Source organism: Lissotriton vulgaris, chromosome 4_1 (assembly GCF_964263255.1).
Source record: "Lissotriton vulgaris chromosome 4_1, aLisVul1.2, whole genome shotgun sequence".
NCBI lineage: Eukaryota > Metazoa > Chordata > Amphibia > Caudata > Salamandridae > Lissotriton > Lissotriton vulgaris.
In genome coordinates, this window is record NC_141691.1 from 2,114,147,586 (window position 1) to 2,114,164,693 (window position 17,108).

General features: G+C 41.7%; 1 protein-coding gene across 1 annotated transcript in view; it reads left to right on the forward strand.

Annotated features, from left to right (window-relative positions):
• LOC147725151 (uncharacterized) overlaps positions 1 to 17,108 on the forward strand; it is a 153,014-nt gene that overhangs the window by 72,011 nt on the left and 63,895 nt on the right. Inside the window, exons 3-5 of the mRNA XM_086918192.1 lie at positions 9,208 to 9,438; positions 12,691 to 12,713; positions 16,721 to 16,839. Coding sequence (XP_086774318.1) covers positions 9,208 to 9,438; positions 12,691 to 12,713; positions 16,721 to 16,839 — 373 coding nt within the window. The remainder of the gene's footprint in view (positions 1 to 9,207; positions 9,439 to 12,690; positions 12,714 to 16,720; positions 16,840 to 17,108) is intronic.

Consider the following 17,108-nt stretch of genomic DNA (forward strand, 5'->3'; position numbering starts at 1 on the left):
AACCCTTCAAAACTCTATTAAAACACTCCACCAAACCATTTTCATGTGGTTCATAAAAAGAAACAGTGTTGTGCTTGATGGAATGTAATTTGAGAAAACTCTCCATTTCTAGTGAGGTAAGTTGTACACCATTATCCGTGACCAAAGTGGACGGACAGCCTTCTCTAGAAAAAACTTCCTTAAAAAATTCTACCACAACATTGGTGGAAGTAGAAGAAACAAATTTAACTTCTGGCCATTTTGAGTGGTAATCCATGAGAACAAGTGCATAGCGGGAATCAGAGGGAAGACACATAAAAGGACCAGAAATATCAAAGGCAAGTTTTTTCCAAGGCAAAGTGGGCCAAGGGGTCGTCTTCAATGGAGGAACATTAACTTTCAACATTTTGTCGTTTCCTACACAAACAGAACACTCTCTGACCTTGTGTTCAACCAAACGATCCAACGATGGCCACCAGAAATAATTCCTAATCAATCTTTTCATGGCCGACATACCTGGATGTGATTTATGTGCAAGATCTAGAATCAGATTTTGTATATCAAAAGGTGGAACACATTTACCAGATTTAAAAACTAAATCATTCTCCAACTCAAGCTCAGTTGAAATATTGAAAAATGGCATAAAATTTTCTTTTAACAATTTTTTATCAGGCCAACCTTCCAGAATGAATTTTTTAATATTTTGTAAAGTGAGATCTTGTTCATCAGCAGTTTTCCATAAGTCTTCAGAAATCTCATTGAAAGAGGTAGAAAGGACATCCAGCAAACAAGTGACCACATCAGTGTCATTCAAAATCTTGCACACAGAAGCTGGAGATGGATGACGAGACATGAAGTCTGCCACCACATTTCTTTTACCAGGGACATACTCCGGAGTGAAAGAATATTCTTGGAGTCGTGATGTAAGTCTGGAAATGCGAGCTGTGGCATTCCAACCTCCACCTGGGGACAGAATGTTAACCAATGGCTTGTGATCAGTTCTCAGAACAAATTTATTTCCCCAAATGAAATTTCTAAAGTGCTCAATAGCCCAAACACAAGCTAAAAGCTCTTTTTCAATGACCGCATATCTACGTTCCGTATCATTGAGGGTACGGGACGCAAAACAAACATTCCACTCATCTTTGCCAGACCTTTGAGACAAAACAGACCCAAGACCATACATACTGGCATCCACCGTGATGACACACAATTTATTCAAACAGAAAGGTCTAAGTGTTGGAGCATGCAAAATATCAGACTTGATGCGTTCAAATGCTACCTGTTGTTCCCCTTCCCAAACAAACGAATTACCATGTCTCAAGAGCTTCCTCAGAGGCTCCATTTTGGTGGCAAAGTTATTTACAAATTTACTATAGTATTCACACATTCCTGCAAAGGATAATAACTGGTCTTTATTTGTTGGCGGTGGAGCATTACTAATACCATCTACATTCGATCTTTTCGGCACTACACCATCACCTGATAATGTGTGTCCCAAATATTCAACTGAAGATTGAAATAACTTGCACTTGCTGGCTTTCAAGGTTAAACCGCTTTTCCTTAACTTTTCACACACAGATCGTAAATGACCAATATGGTCCTCCACAGTACCAGAAAAAATGAAAATGTCATCTTGAAAACACTTTACAAACTGATCCACATCCCTAAAAATATTGTACATGACCCTTTGAAAAACTGAGGCAGCTGAGGCTAAACCAAACGGCATTCTGTTATACTGAAAGAGACCATGAGGAGTAATAAATGCTGTTAGACACTTGGATTCATCAGTAGGTGTGATCTGGTGATAGGCCGATCTTAAATCCAGGGTAGAAAAAACCTTAGCACCCTCCAACATAGAAACCACCTCATTTATATTTGGAAGGGGATGACAGTCCACAATAATGGCCAAATTAAGTGCCCTGAGGTCCACACACATTCTCAAAGATTTGTCCGGTTTCCTGACCAAAACAATCGGGGAAACCCATTCTGCAGAATCAATTGGTTCAATGATTTTTTCAGCCACTAAATCATCTAACATTTTCTTCAGATCTTCCCTCACATTAATGGGTACCCCTCTCAGCTTTTGCCTAACTGGAACAGCACCAGATTTCAGTTTTATTTTGTGAGAAACATTTTTAAGCATACCTAACTTATCAGAAAAAACATCCTGAAATTCACTTTTAATAATATCGGTTCCTCCTTCATTTGAAATAGAGGAAATGCTATTATCTTCAAAAATGTCACCTAATATAACAGGATCTTTGGCACGGGGATTTAAAATAATACCAAATTTCCACAAATCTTTCCATCCAATGACATTCACGCCTTTGACTGCAATATACAATTTAATCTCAACAGTCCTGGATTTGAAAGTAATTTTGACTTGAAAAAGACCTAACATTGCTACATTAGTACCATTGAAACTAATTGCACTAATCTCAGAAGGAAGAATGTCTTTGAAATTCGGAACCTGTTTTAACCGTTCTTCAAAATAATCCTTGGTAATAATGGTCCAAGGTGAACCCGAATCAGCCATCAAGTTAAGGCTGACACCCAAAACAAACATCTCACAAATGGGTTTCTTAATAAGCTGATCATTGTCATCGATCAAAGAAATCTCTTCAGCCAAATAAACTACAAAACCTTTATTGGGTGTATCACAATACTCTGAACTAACACAGGCACAACTGCAAGTTTTTGAAGGACCTTCTGTAACAACTGCTACTTTATCTTTGGGACTTTGAATAGACATCCTTGAATCTCATCTCTACAAACAGTGGAGAAATGTACTAACCTTCCACACTTCCTGCACTCTTTGTTGATAGCAGGGCATCCAGCATATGAAGCAACATGCATTTTACTACCACATTTATAACAAATCATAGATTTCCCATACCTCTTAAAATTACTTGTGTTGTTGAATCTATTGGTATTGGCAATTGCATGTTGACTTTCATTGATTTGCCCTTCTTTATGTTTAATCAGACAAACTTCATCATGGGAATCAGGCTTATTAATAACATGTTTTTGGACAGTGAGCATCCATTTCTCAGACTGTTCTAAAGACTTCGCAATAGCAATAGCTTCTGATAACTTTGGATCACCTAACTCCCATAAGCGTTCTTGCGTTTTCTTGTTTTTCACATGGACTATAATCTGATCTCTCAACATCTCATCACAAATGGTACCAAAATTACAATGAATAGACAAAGATCTCAATGCAGTCATAAATTCATCAAACGATTCAGATTCTTGTTGCGCACGAGTGTAAAATTTATACCTATTTAGTGCTATATTTGAAACTGGTTTAAAACGTTTCTCAATTCTAAGAAGAGCCTCTTTATATACATTAGTACCTTCTCCTTCACCTAACTCAGGTGGAATAGGAGGTAAAGCTCTAAATACCATTTGCCCCTCAGAACCCAGACAGTGTAAAAGAATACTCTTCTTCCTTTCAGCACCCATGCGTTCCCCATCTATTGCCTTCATGTAGTTGAAAAATTCTTCTTTCCAACGAGTCCATGGAATGGGTGGATCACCCTTATTCTGCAAACATTTTTCAGGTGGATCAAACTGCATATTCTCTATTTTAGTGCCTCTTTTTTAAAAAAAATAATAAAACAAAATAATAATAACTAATTTGCCAGATAAAACAAGTGAACACAGTTTCATATAAATGTCTTGTAAATAACTTCTGAACAAACAAAAATGGCAGGTAAGTCAAAACACAACAGTAGATATCTATATAAGCCTTCTGTAACTTCTTGATATGAACCTTGTCCCATGCGTTTTCCTTCAGAGTAAGAAAAATAATTTGAATAATAAAAAAAAAGTGTGATACCAGAGTAGTGAAGATTTTCTTAAGTCATATCCTTGTTTCCCTGTTGTTTCCTTCTAAAAGTATCCTCGTTTCTTAGTTAACAACTTTAAAAGAAAAACGAGTGAAAAAACGGAGAATTGCGGTGATCGGTTGCTGTGGTAACGCGATCTAATCCAATCCCAATTCAAAATGGCGCTTGAGATGAGTGCGTGATTACGTCACCACGCGCATTGATTATGGGCTGATCTGCCTTTGCGCCAATGTCTCTCGCTGCTGACGTATTGCAGCGCGAGCACTTCTCAGATGAGCAGCTGGCGCGGCTGACGAGCCTCGCGCAAGATAAACAGGTGATGGAATCTCGAGCGCCGACGAGCTCGTGCCACAACAACAGCTGATGCGGACTCGCGCCGATGCAGTCTCGCGTCTGTCACACGCACAACTCCCGATCCACCAGCCAGAGTCAAATAATTCAAAGGTAAACAACCTGAAATACCTTGAAATGTTGCAAAATCAACCAGTTTGCGTTGGTAGGAGCCCTTTAAATCGGATTTTCTTCTTTTGTTGAATAAAGTTCTTGTCAATCTTCCTAGATGCTTCTTAAAGGGAAGAAGTTCTTGATAGTAGGTGTAAAAAAAAAAAAAAAATTGATGAACTCCACCTCTGTGCTGCTCTTCAACCAGTTTAAGGTCACCCTCGTCGCCAATTTTGTTAAATAATCCACAGGAACTGGTGGGAATGCAGGTTGATTTATTAAGCAGCACAGCAACATGAACAGTAGTCTCTTGGTCCACAGGAACAGTGCAACTGACCTGTAGGCAAGGACACAGTAGTGTTCTAAGAACACTTAAAGAAAAACATGCAGGATTTAAAGGTACAGGAAAATGCAATGAGGTGAAAATGTAACACACATTTAGTTAGGAACACAGAGCAAATCAGGACCCAGCACACAGTACACTCAGGGATCGTGTGCCCCTCATGCCAAACATCTGAACACGTTACCCACTGGCTCCACTGTGTCCATGCAAAGTTGGGGCCCACCTCTATTTGTTAATTGGTGGCCTTACTTATCACTCAAAAGACAAACAGGCCACATTCTTTAGCAAAAAAGGATCACCAAAATTGTTTTAAGATGCCCAAAGAAATGTATAAAACACGGCTCTGATGGATTTTACTTTGAGAGAATCCTCAGACCTCGTATCTGTAACTCTCTCCTGGCCGAAGCATTTCATTAAACAAACTGTTAGTGTTTTTCCAAATGCCTCTTGTCTTTTGTTTTTTCAAGTTATATTCATATTTGATCAACAAAATTCTATGAGGCCTTTGGATTGACAATGAATGATCTGTTGATTAGTGTTTCTGAGCACTGCCATTTGGTGGATGGTAGGGGTAATGGGAGGGATTACAGAATCTGTTGTGAATGATGAGTAAGTCTCTAGTTCAGGTCGCCCCTTTTGTCTATCCCCGTTACTTCTCAAGTTGATCTGATGACTTCTAGGTGCAGAGACCTCACACAGACTCTGCTGGGGGTGTTAAAAGATGGAGACAACCCCAGTGCTACCTATTGTGAAAACTATCCCTTTGCACAAAGGTTGTGTCTAGAGATCAGACAGAAGGGATATGTTGAAGCAGCCTGAAGAGAACACTCACCTGGTCTGGTAGCAACTAATGTATCGACTCCAGGGATGAGCATTTCATCTCATGGTCACGGGTTGGAATCCTGATTTGTCTACTCCGCCATTTTCCTTTCTGAGAGCCATAAACTGAGTGTCATTGAGTTGTGTGACAATAATCTCTGTTATTTCAATGCCAAGAGCCCAAAGATGGAATGTGTGTTTTCCAAATACAAGTGTTCCACCCCAAACCAGTTCTGTAGTTTGAGTCAGTGGATCCACATTATCTCTCTAATTGTTGTGTATAATGTTGGGCCTGAAACAACCCACTTTGTTCAGCTTCCTTTTTTTACCAAGTATGGGAATGATCTATATTTTAAGACTGCTATGCAACCAGGAATGGTGTTTTTTTGATAGCCAATCTCCCAGAGGTGAGGGGACATAACATGAAGTCTGGTCTGTCATTTGGAGAAGCTGTAGCTCTGCCATGAACTGCCTTGAAGACTGACTGCTTCCTGAGAGAGGAAAGTTGTCTACCTGATACTGCAGGTGCCAACAATTTCGGGAGGCGTGAGGTCCAGCGCATTTAGGAAGACACAAACTACTCAGAAGCATTTGGGTGATGACCCTAGTGCCCTCAAATCTTTCATCTCAGTTCCGGGTAGGAAGGGTTGTTCTGTGCTCTTTGACGGTCCAGTTAATGTTGCCACTGCATGATTACCAAGATCCCGACGAGGACTGCAACTTCAAGATTGCTGTAGAGCCAGATCAGAGCTGCAACTGCACTGCCATACGCCTTCACTAACGCTGCAACTGAGGGTTTGCTGTTGGCCTACCCAGAACTGCGCCTATCTTTAGTCCTTTCGTGATCACAACCTCAAGAATTTTCCCTTGCAGACTGTACCAGTTTTATAGTGCTCCATCTGAAGAAGACCGCTCAAACCAGGCACACGCCTGCTCCAGCACAGGACCCGACATCACAATTTCTCTAATAGGGACAGGGCGGGAGCATTGCCCAAAATGGCCTGCATCTGGCTCCAGTAAGGCCAACACCTTTAGAGATGCCACTAGAAAGACTCACACATAGTGGCTTTTCTGATGAATGGTAAGACAAAGGAAAGACTGAGAGGCTTTAATCTATGGGCACACACAAACTGCACCTAAGCTTGAGTCATGCTACTCTTAACTCACAAGAACGAATGAGAACCTTGGACCAGGGGAATCGCTGAGGAGGAATAAAGATGGAGCCTGGGAAAAATATAACCTTTGAGCGAATGTACTTAGCATCATTATCTTATATGCTCATGAAATGTATAGTAGTTAACACAATTGTGTTATCAACTTTCTTTCATGTAAAGAAAAGCATTGTACTGGACAGTAAGGGACAGATTTACCATTATTAGATGTGGCGCAATGCAGCAAAACAAGTTGCCCCTTTGCTCCAAATGGAGAGAACAGGAATGTGCCATATCTAACAAGACATGGTACATTCCTGTCTTCTCCCTGTGCTATTGCACTATGCTCCAGCGCAGGCACCCTTGGGACGTGGTGCAAGGGTGCATGTGCTGCCTGCAGTATTGTTTTTGTGGTGTAAGGGACACTATCCTGCACAAAAACAACCCTTAGGAAGAGGAAAAAATGAGGAGAAATACACACATTTTTCCTTCTTACACCTCAGTCAGGGAGCGTGCGATTTTGATGCATTCCCATGTTTAACAGTCTTAGTAAATCTGTGAATGTGCCAAAAAACATGGGTGGATACGTGTGAACATCCATTCTCTATCCAAGTAACGCCTTCCTGTCTTTGTGCTGCCTGGCCTTACCCTGGAATTACCAAGCCATGCACGGCCGAGCAAGATGACATTGCATGGCTTGGTAAATCTGACTTAAGGATCGCGCTGCCCTTACATCACCTTGCATGGCTTGTTAAATCTGACTTAAGGATTGCGTTGCCCTTAAGTCATCTTGCATGATGCAAGGGAAACACAAGACTTATTAAAAATCAGGGCCTAAGATTATTGTGTATGTTGATTGATTGTTGCATGTTGAGCTTGAACACTCCCACACTACCTTCCTGAGAGGTCTGTGACTGCTCATACTCGGTACCCTGTGAGTCAAATGGCAAGGGATTTTACTTGATACACTTTTGCAGAGCCATATTTGGGCCGGTTCAGTCACTTAATATCGAGGGACATAATATAGAATGCCCAAAATATCGACTCCAAAATATTGAAGTACAGAATATAGAATCCCTATCTACAAAGAGGTAAGTACTAAAATATCAAATCCAAAATATAGAATGTTAAAATATATTTAACTAAAATATCGAATTTTTTAAATGTATTAAAAATAAGATAAAAGTAATTAAATATTAAAAATTAAATAAAACATACTTAAAATAATGTAAAAAAGCTGTTCCATTACTCCCCGTATTTCTGGAGCCATTGAATGTATGCCCAAGCTCCTGGGATTATAATCAAGCATCTCCTTTGGATTACCATTTCTAGAGTCAATTTCCGGGCGGACTCCATACGATCATTATACCTTTGTTTGGGTCTACTTTAAGAATAGAAGTTTTATTGAAACTGGTTTGGACGCTTATATAATTATCATTTGTCCTGATGATGACCATTTAGCTCTACTATGGTCGAAACGCAGCAGACACACATATGTGGCCGGAATTGAAGAGGACTCATTATTTGCTCTGTGTTGTCTCAGTTTTTCCATGAACTTCTAACTTTTGTAAACTTTTTCCTCAGCCACTTGTTTGTTTACACACTGTACTGTTTATAGTTCTTTGTGTGTGTATCGTGCTGTGTATTGTGTTGAGCGCCTTTTGTCTTACATGTTTTAAGATTTAATTGTTTAACATTTTTTAAGGTTGAATTGTTTATCATTGTTAATATAAAAAATATCTATGAATTGTATATACACACACATGTGTTTTCTCTTTTCTTTTCTGTTTCTTACTTTGTACCATTTTCCATATTCTTTATATTATAATGTTTCTATTTTCCTTTAGGATTTTTGATTTTCTATGGCTTTGATTAAAATTTGATGCATGCATTTTAACTTGAACCCCTGTTAGGATTCCAGCAGTGGAAATATTTATGGCATAAGGAAGGGCTGAACTACTTCAGTATTATCTTCCACCCCACAATATACTCTTCAACCAAGACTTTAAGCTCTATGAATCAGCATTAGAACTCTCTATAATTGTATGTTGTTCCTTCACACTATCAAAGATATGATCAATTATTTCCAATGACCTTGTTGCGGGGGGCTTTGGTAGGCAGTGTATAGCCTGGTGGGGTGCTTTATGGATGGGCAGAGTTCAGCTCATTCCTGATCCTTGTGGGTGGGCAGTATACACCTCAGTGGACAGATTCACAATGGAACTGAGGGCCTGGGCCATGCACAATTCAATTGGGGCTGTATGGGAGAGCAGTGCACAGCTCAGTGGAGAGGTGGTGTGAGTGGAAAGCCACAGCTTAGTAGAGAGCTGTGTGTGTTCAATACACATCTCAATGCAGCAGGTACGGTTTGGGGTCTCTGAGGGTGGACAATGCACAGCCTAGTGAGGTTCTGTGTGAGTGGGCAGTTTACAGCCCATCTTGAAGGTAGGTATGGTGCTGTGCACAGCTCAGTCAAATGCTGTGTGGGTGGGTTGTGCCCATGCCAGTGAAGGGTCGTGTGGGTTGGTACTGTATAGTTCATTGGAGGGTTGTGTGGGTGGATAGTACGTAGCTCACTGGACTGTGGGGACTCTAACCATCATTTCTTTAATGCTGACAGAAAAAGTTGATATCTGAGAGGCAGAAAATTGTGACTGAGATTGAACAGATGTACCAGTTCCTGAGAGATAAGGAGCAGAGAATGTGTGAAAGACTGGAAGAGATGGAGAAGACACTAAATATGGTAGAACATGCAAATATCTGTAAACTGTCCAATCAAATCACCACTCTTGAAGCCCTGATAACAGATCTAGAGAGGAAATGCAAGGAACCAGCATTGGACCTCTTGAAGGTGAGACACTGCATAGTAAATACAAGACAGTACAGAAAGTGCTACATTTATTCATTGTGTGTGGTCTTCAATGTAAGTAGAGAAAATGCTTGAGCAACAGAGAGGGTTAATTTACAGTGACCTCTTGTGCTATGACAACCCACCTAAATATACAGACATGTTCAACTAGCAGCAATCCTTCTGTTCCAGAATAGAGCGACCTCCTTTTATACTGAAAGACTGATACAGTATAAAGACTATGCTGGGCTGGGTCATGTGACTCCAATCATAACTTCAGTCTCTTTTCTATCATGGGACCTCTTTAAGAATATCACAAACTGACCTTTGTCATGTGACTCCATCCAGAAGATCAGACTATGCTCTCCTGTCACCAGATTAAGAATATCAGCCTATGGAGTGTCAGGTGACCCTACTCAGAATGTCAAACTCCCTGTTATGCCATTTAACCCCTTTAAGAATATCAAATGCTACAGACTGCTGGCCTGTGACCCCATTCAAAATTTCACAGACTCTGTGCTGTGTTATGTGGCCCCATTCAAAATGTGTCAGATGGTGCTGTGTAATGTGATGGTATTTATAATATCACAGATTGTGCCCTGCCACTAGACCTCATTTGAAATATCGTAGACTGGGCTTTATCATTTAACCTATTGTCCTAAATCATATGATCCCAGTCAGAATATTACACACAGTGTAGATGGGACCCCACTCAGAAACTCACAAGTTGCACGACCCCATTCAGAATATCACACTGCGGTGTGCTCCATGACCTCATTCAGCATGTGGATATATATTCTGTATAGTGTTAAAAATGTAATAATGAGGTCAACAACGAACATCCTTAAAGCAGAGTAAAATATAAATACATTACGTTTCAATTCTGTTCCTCAGAATATCATGATATTAACATAGTTGATACATCCCTAATTAGCCCTATTATCAATGTAAATTAAATAAATATAGCCGCCACTGATTGTATTCATAAACTAGTTGATACCTTGAATATAATAACTACAATGTGTGTAGTTTTGGCCAACCCCACTAGAACCATCTCACCCCCCCCCCTATTTACATTTAACAACAAACCATGTGTGCACAGATGAAGGAAGAATTTTCCAGTAGAATGGCCACATTGTGAAATACGGTTGCATACTTTGGTACAGCTGTGTCTGTGGGTTTCATGCTTTTTAATCGGGTTCAGTGCTGTTTATCCAAACTGTAATTAAGCTCTGGGACTGATGGGCTTAACAATTTTTTACCCTGAATAAGGCCAGTTCACCCATTTCATAAATTGTTCTTCAAACTGAAATAATTCAGAGCAAAGTCCACTTTTTTACAGAGAACATCATTTATTGACTGAGGCTGTTAAAGATCGTGCACCCCCGCCTTAGCTCCCAACTGTATAACTAATGCTCAATTCTGTGGTCATTGACAAACACGGATCGTGGGTTTGCACTATGAGAAAGGCCTGTCTCATGGATTGCAGTGTTGTTTCACTGGGAGAGGTGCCTAAAGTTGTATCCTCATAGTGGTGGAATGCTGGACTCCCCCCGGTTGTACTGCGAACAATATGAACCCTTCGGAGATAACCACAACTACGGGGAAGCCAGTTGGAACAGCGAAGGCTCAGGTTCAGGGCTGCAGCCCCTCCCCCACTGGACCTCTGCTGTATGCGTACCCGGCCTGGGGTGCCTGACCAGCTGCAAACGGGCCTCTCTGCTTACAAACTAAGAATTACCCAACGATCCCCCGGTACCTGCGGAGTGACCGCAACAACACTCTTCAGACTCAGCTTTGCCTGGTGAACACGCCGGGTGCTCGCGGGTGACGGCTCCGATGAAGAGAGGGTCCTGCACTTAACAGCTGACGTGCAGCAGGGACTGTGAGACGGTGAGTGGGGGAGCGGAGTTAACCTCCGGCGATCCTAATGGGCGTTCAGGGGACCGAATTAAGCCCACATACAAAACTCTGATAGCATATTCAGGTGGGATACTCCGCGCCTGACCTCAAAATGGCACCCTCCAGGGACTTATCACCATAGAGAGAGGATGACCCAGCATCCAGGTCCTGCTGTACCAACTGGAAAGAGGCATAGCAGAGAAAGAGTAATCATAGGGCCTGTGGCAAGTCCAGCTTCAGAGTCACTGGGATCCGCAGATTCCTATAATCACGCTCAACACTGAGAGCGGTGGAGCTAATCTCCTCGCTGTGGGTGCTCAGTTAATTTTGTTCAAAATCGCAGGGGCATCGCGGAGCCGCAAACCGCCTCATGTAAGCTTAATCCCTAGAAACTGCAGCAAGTACTCTTAAATTGGAATTTGCCGATCCAGACCCTTAAATGGCACCCCCAAGGTACTTCCACAGGAGAGGGAAGGTGTCCACCAGAGTGGGGAGATGTTCCATTAGTCGAGGGGGTCCCATTGTCCCATTTGGGATCATTGACATAAGTGAGTAATATGAGCCACTGAAATAGAAGCAAGCCCAGCTGCAGAGTCTCGGGGTCAAACAGACTCACCTTCCTGACTGTAAGATGGCAGCCAAGCTACATACTCGTTCCTATCCTGCCATCCTCATTATCTCCACTCGCCCATTTCTGGATGCAAGACCTTCGGTCACCTCAAGATCTCTATTCTATCCCGGTGGAGACCGAACCACATGGCCGATTCCCGGTGGAGCTGCAGTGACAACTATATGGGAGATTGGCTCCGGCACACCACTATGGCCATCACCTACCCAGCTGGACTTTAGACATTTGTCTCATTGTTTTCCCTGCTGCTCTCTTCTCCCGGTGGACTTCCAGCTCTCGTTGTTCTTCTTGGGTCTTGATTTTAAGTTCATTAGCAACACCTGTCTCAACTATATAATCATTCTGTAATTTATTTGAATATGTGGTAACCTGTAACTCGCTGTTTCCTTATGTAAAGTGCTCTGATACCTCCGGGTCTAGCCAGCGCTATATAAAACTCAAATAAATAAATAAAATTAAAAACTGTGCTGAGTCATGTGATCCTATTAGAAATTCCACAGACTGTGTGTGATGAGGTGTGAGATCGGAACCCTAGTGTCTCCTTGGGTGAGATACTTGCACATAACTTAACTTGAATAACACAACATATTTTAAATCTAAATTGCTTCCAGAATGTAAAATAACATAACTTGAGTATAATGACTTATATTAAGCCTAAACTGCTGCCAGAATGTAAAATGTATTATGGAAACTGATGTCCTTCTGTCTGTTCTTCTGTTTTGCAGGATGTTAAAAGCGCCCTAAACAGGTAAGGTTGGTTTGTTGTCCTCCTCTCAGTGTGTAAGGAGCTGGCCTGGCTTCTGTGTGGAAATCAGTACTGAACTTACACATATCCACTCTGCACCCAATGTAATACTACCTTACACAATTATTGTATGTAGGTAACTACATAGGCACTCTCCTGTCTTTCCAAAGCTCCAAACAATGTTGAGCCCCCCACCCCAACTTGTTCCCAAGACATCCACTCTTTAGTCACTCTTTTTTATTCTAAGAAACATTAGCTGAGTTCTCAAAAAAACAACCATGAGACTCCTCAAACTCCAGGTCTTATGGAAAAAACCCATGAACCCAGGGAAACTCTCAAACATCCACAAAAAGTACCTTTGTGCACAGAAACTACCTCAAGTTTTCCACAACCCTAGAGTACTCAAACCTCTTTCAGTACTTTTCAATGGCCCTGCCAATCCTCATATGTCCCTCTAGTGTTTTGAAGCTTCATTGGAATTGTCTAAAAAACTCTTCCTCTTCTAAATCTGTCTCATCCTTTAATAAGGATCCTGTGTGGGACCTAGATGGCTACAACCCTAGTTTTATACCATAGTTTAAGGAGCATACATATTTGCTTGGGCCTATCTGACCCTGTGTGGCCCAGTTCCCAGAGGTAAATTACTGACAGAAATGAAAGAGGGCACACATTTAAAAAGATTTTTTTTAGGAAAGTAGCAACTGTATGAAAGAAACTAATTCTGAGATCATGATGGCTATAGTAAAGAGACTTGTACTTCAGTTGTTCAAACTTCAGCCGTTTACGACCGGTATTTGGCCTTTTGAGATGTAGGGGACCTTTTTTTGTCCGATTCGGTATTTTACAAATTCGGTAAAATTACCGAATTTGAAAAATACCGAATCGGTAAGTTTACCGAGTTTTAAAATTCGGGATGTAGGTGGGACTACTTTCAGTCCCACAGGCCCACAGGCCCTTCAGATTCGGATTTTACCCAATCCAATTGGGTGTAAAAATACCGAATCCAAGTGTGCATGCACACCTATGCCATGTGACAGGCAGACCTGCCCTTAGGGCATGTATGCCTGCCACATGGCACCCACGCCTGTATTGGGGGTGCCAGAGGGTGTCAAAGTGACACCCCCTGCACCCTTGATGGATTCGGTATTTACCGATTCGGTAAATACCGAATCGGTAATGCCCATTGATTCCTATGGGCTTCAAAGCCCGTAGGAAGCAATGGGCATTACCGATTCGGTATTTACCGAATCGGTAAATACCGATTTTTACCGAATCGGTAATCAAAACTTCTGGATTACCTACATTTCCCCCCCTCCAATTTACCATTTCTTAAATACCGAATCGGTATGATTCGGTATTTCAGAAGTGGTAAAGTGGAGTTTACCTACATCGGGCCCCAGGTGTTCAGGCCTAATGTTTCACATTCAGAGGTTTATTCATAATGGTACTTTGCACACAGATTCTTTGTGTTCAGAAGGCAGTCTCGAAACATGTTTCACCCACGTGTGATTATCACTAAGGTTTTCCGAAGGGAAAGGTTTTAGAGCAGACATTAAAATTAAAGCACCTCCACTTTTATGGTGATATGTTCACCTAACACACGTGTAATGCACCGCACATCAGATCATCAGTTTCAACCCAGTGAGGGGGTCAAAATAACAAAAAATTTAACAACAATGAGAAGTGTATGGAGTGTAGGTCGAGCTGAAAAACAAGACAAGAAACTGGGCATGAATTATATCAGTAACATTCAGTGTCAAAAAGATGCACATGAAGGAATGACAATCAAAGATATTGTTTAGTGCTAGTATCGTTCAATTAAAATGTCCGTAAATACACTAGAACAATAAGCACATAATTGGGCTCTGACAGGTCTCTCAATGTCATGCATCATTCAAAATACATATTAATAAATCCAGTGGTCATTCTATAAAAAGTAGATTGTAGCACTATAGTTTCTCTTCTGTTCCACTCATCGTTAGATTTAGGTCCTTTAATGTGGATCTTAATTCCCCTGAACACTTTCTCGATGTGTGCTACTTCTATTTTTTCTCATTGTTTAGTAATATCTCTGTGGTCCTCTAAAGGCTCCTCTAGTCTTCATAAACATTACTCTCCTCAGAACTTCTTTTGGTGGTAGGGAACCTTTCTTCATCCTTCAATAACTTCTCTTCAGTCCACAGCATCCTCAGGGGTCAGCATCAAAAGAATCCTGGATTCTATGAAAGTGTTCCAGAGACAGGGAGGGAGAGATGGAGACAGTGAATTACTCAGAATGAGAGAGGAGGTGAAAAGAGAAAGAGAGGTAGAAGAAGAGACAAATGTGGTTGAACAGTAGGGGAATGAGGAGGGACAAATATAGAGGGAGGGAGGGAGAGAAGAGTACAGTGTAGGAGACACAGGCAAGAATTGGAGAGGGGGGTATCTGCTTGCTTGTGGCACCGCTTCACTTTTGGAGCTGCCCTGAAGTGACTATGCAGTGCACATAGTATTGAATAATCTAAAAGCAGTGTGGATCCTAATAGAGGGGAAAATCCTCCAGTGCTTCACAGAAAGCACCTGGGAGCAGTTAAAACAAGAAATAGAAGAAATGTGAACAGAAACTGCAGCAGAGTCCAAAGTGCAGGAGGTCATAGACTCAAAGGTACAGTACCCAAGAGCCTCCAAGATGCAGACGCTCAGATATTCCTAGATGCAGCAGCTCAAAGACTCCAAGGTGCAGGACCTCAGAGTCACCAAGGTGCAGAAGCTAAGAGCCTCTAATGTGCAGGACTTCGGAGTCACCAAGGTGCAGGACCACAAAATCTCTATGATGCAGGAACTCAGAGACTCCAAGGTGCAAGAGCCAAGAGACTCTAATGTGCAGGACCTCAGAGTCACCAAGGTGCTGGTCCTCAGAATCTCCATGATGCAGGATGTCAGAGACTTCGAGGTGCAGGATGTCAGGGACTTCAAGTTGCAGAAAATCAGAGTCTCAAAGTTGCAGGAGCAAAGATATTCCAAGAGGCAGGAGCCAAGAGACTCCAAGGTGCAGGAGCTCACAGACTCCAAGGTGGGGGACCCCAGAACAACCAAGATTCAAATGTACAAGGATCCAGCGAATCAATGTGCAGAATTATAGAGACTCCATGATATAGGACTTAAATTAGTCCAATATTTAGCTGTTTAGAGATTTCAAGGTACAGGCCTCAAGTTATTCTAAAGTACAGGGATCCAGTGATTCCAAGATACAGCAATCCAGAGATTCCAAAATACAGGGGTCCAGAGTTTCCAAGGATCATCAATCTAGAGATTCCAAGGTGTAGTACTTCAAGGATTCCAAGTTACAAGATTTCTGGGATATGAAACTGTAGGGCATTTAGAGATTCTAAGGTGCCTGGATCCAGAGATTCCACCATAGTGGATTAAAAGGATCCTGAGGTGGAGGAGCTCAATGATTCAAAGATCGTGGGCATTTAGTAATTCCAGGTTGAAAGCTTTCACAGAGAGGGGGCAGGATTCAGGATTTCACTGACACGTATACTCAGCACTACTGAGATATTCATGTGCAGGATTTCTAAGGGAGAAAGAGAGAGAGTGACATAGACACAGAAAAGAGAGAGTGAGACAGACATATGTAGGGGATCATGAGAGTGAATAGAAGATCAAGAGCCATATACAGAGAGTAAAAGAGAGAGTGAGAGGGATAGTTTGTCTGATTATTCACATCTGCCTTTGAGATCCCTAGAAGTGTGAGAGAAAGAGACAAACAAACCAATAGTGCTAGTGAGAAATAAAGTGTGTGGGTGTGTGTATGTGTGTGTGTGTGTGTGTGTGTGTGTGAGTGGGTGTGGGTGGGTGTGTGCGTGGGTGTGTGTGTGTGTGTGGTAAGACACACCAAGTGCTGTCGTGCAGGAGCTCCTGTGAGTACATCATTTTAATTCAAATAACAGGATGTATGTGCTGTTCCTTTTCAGCTCTTGTAGCCTCTGAGTGTTCTGTTGACTAAACTCATGTGTGTGTCCTTCCAGATGTGATAAGGTAAAGCTTCATGTTCCAGAGCAGGAGATGAAGAAAACAAAAGAAAAAGAAACAAATATTGGAATTGTAAAAACTCGGAAACCTGGAATTGAAATGGGGAAATATGAAGGTAAGTGTTCTTGAGCTTAATGCAACAGATTGCAATGTCACCCTCATATTGATGTGTGAAAAGATCCCTTCTAAGTCCAGACCCTCTTGCCGAGGCCTAGAACAGCAAGCAATGAAAAGTTCACCGGGGTTTCTTCAGGGCGGAGCTCAATCATGAACACAATCAAACTGAAGCGTTTCTAATCCTGGAGCCTGTATACGTTGCAGTACAGTCCTATTGCCAACTCCATCTACTGTCCTGGGAAAGTTACTTGATCCTAGGACCATGTG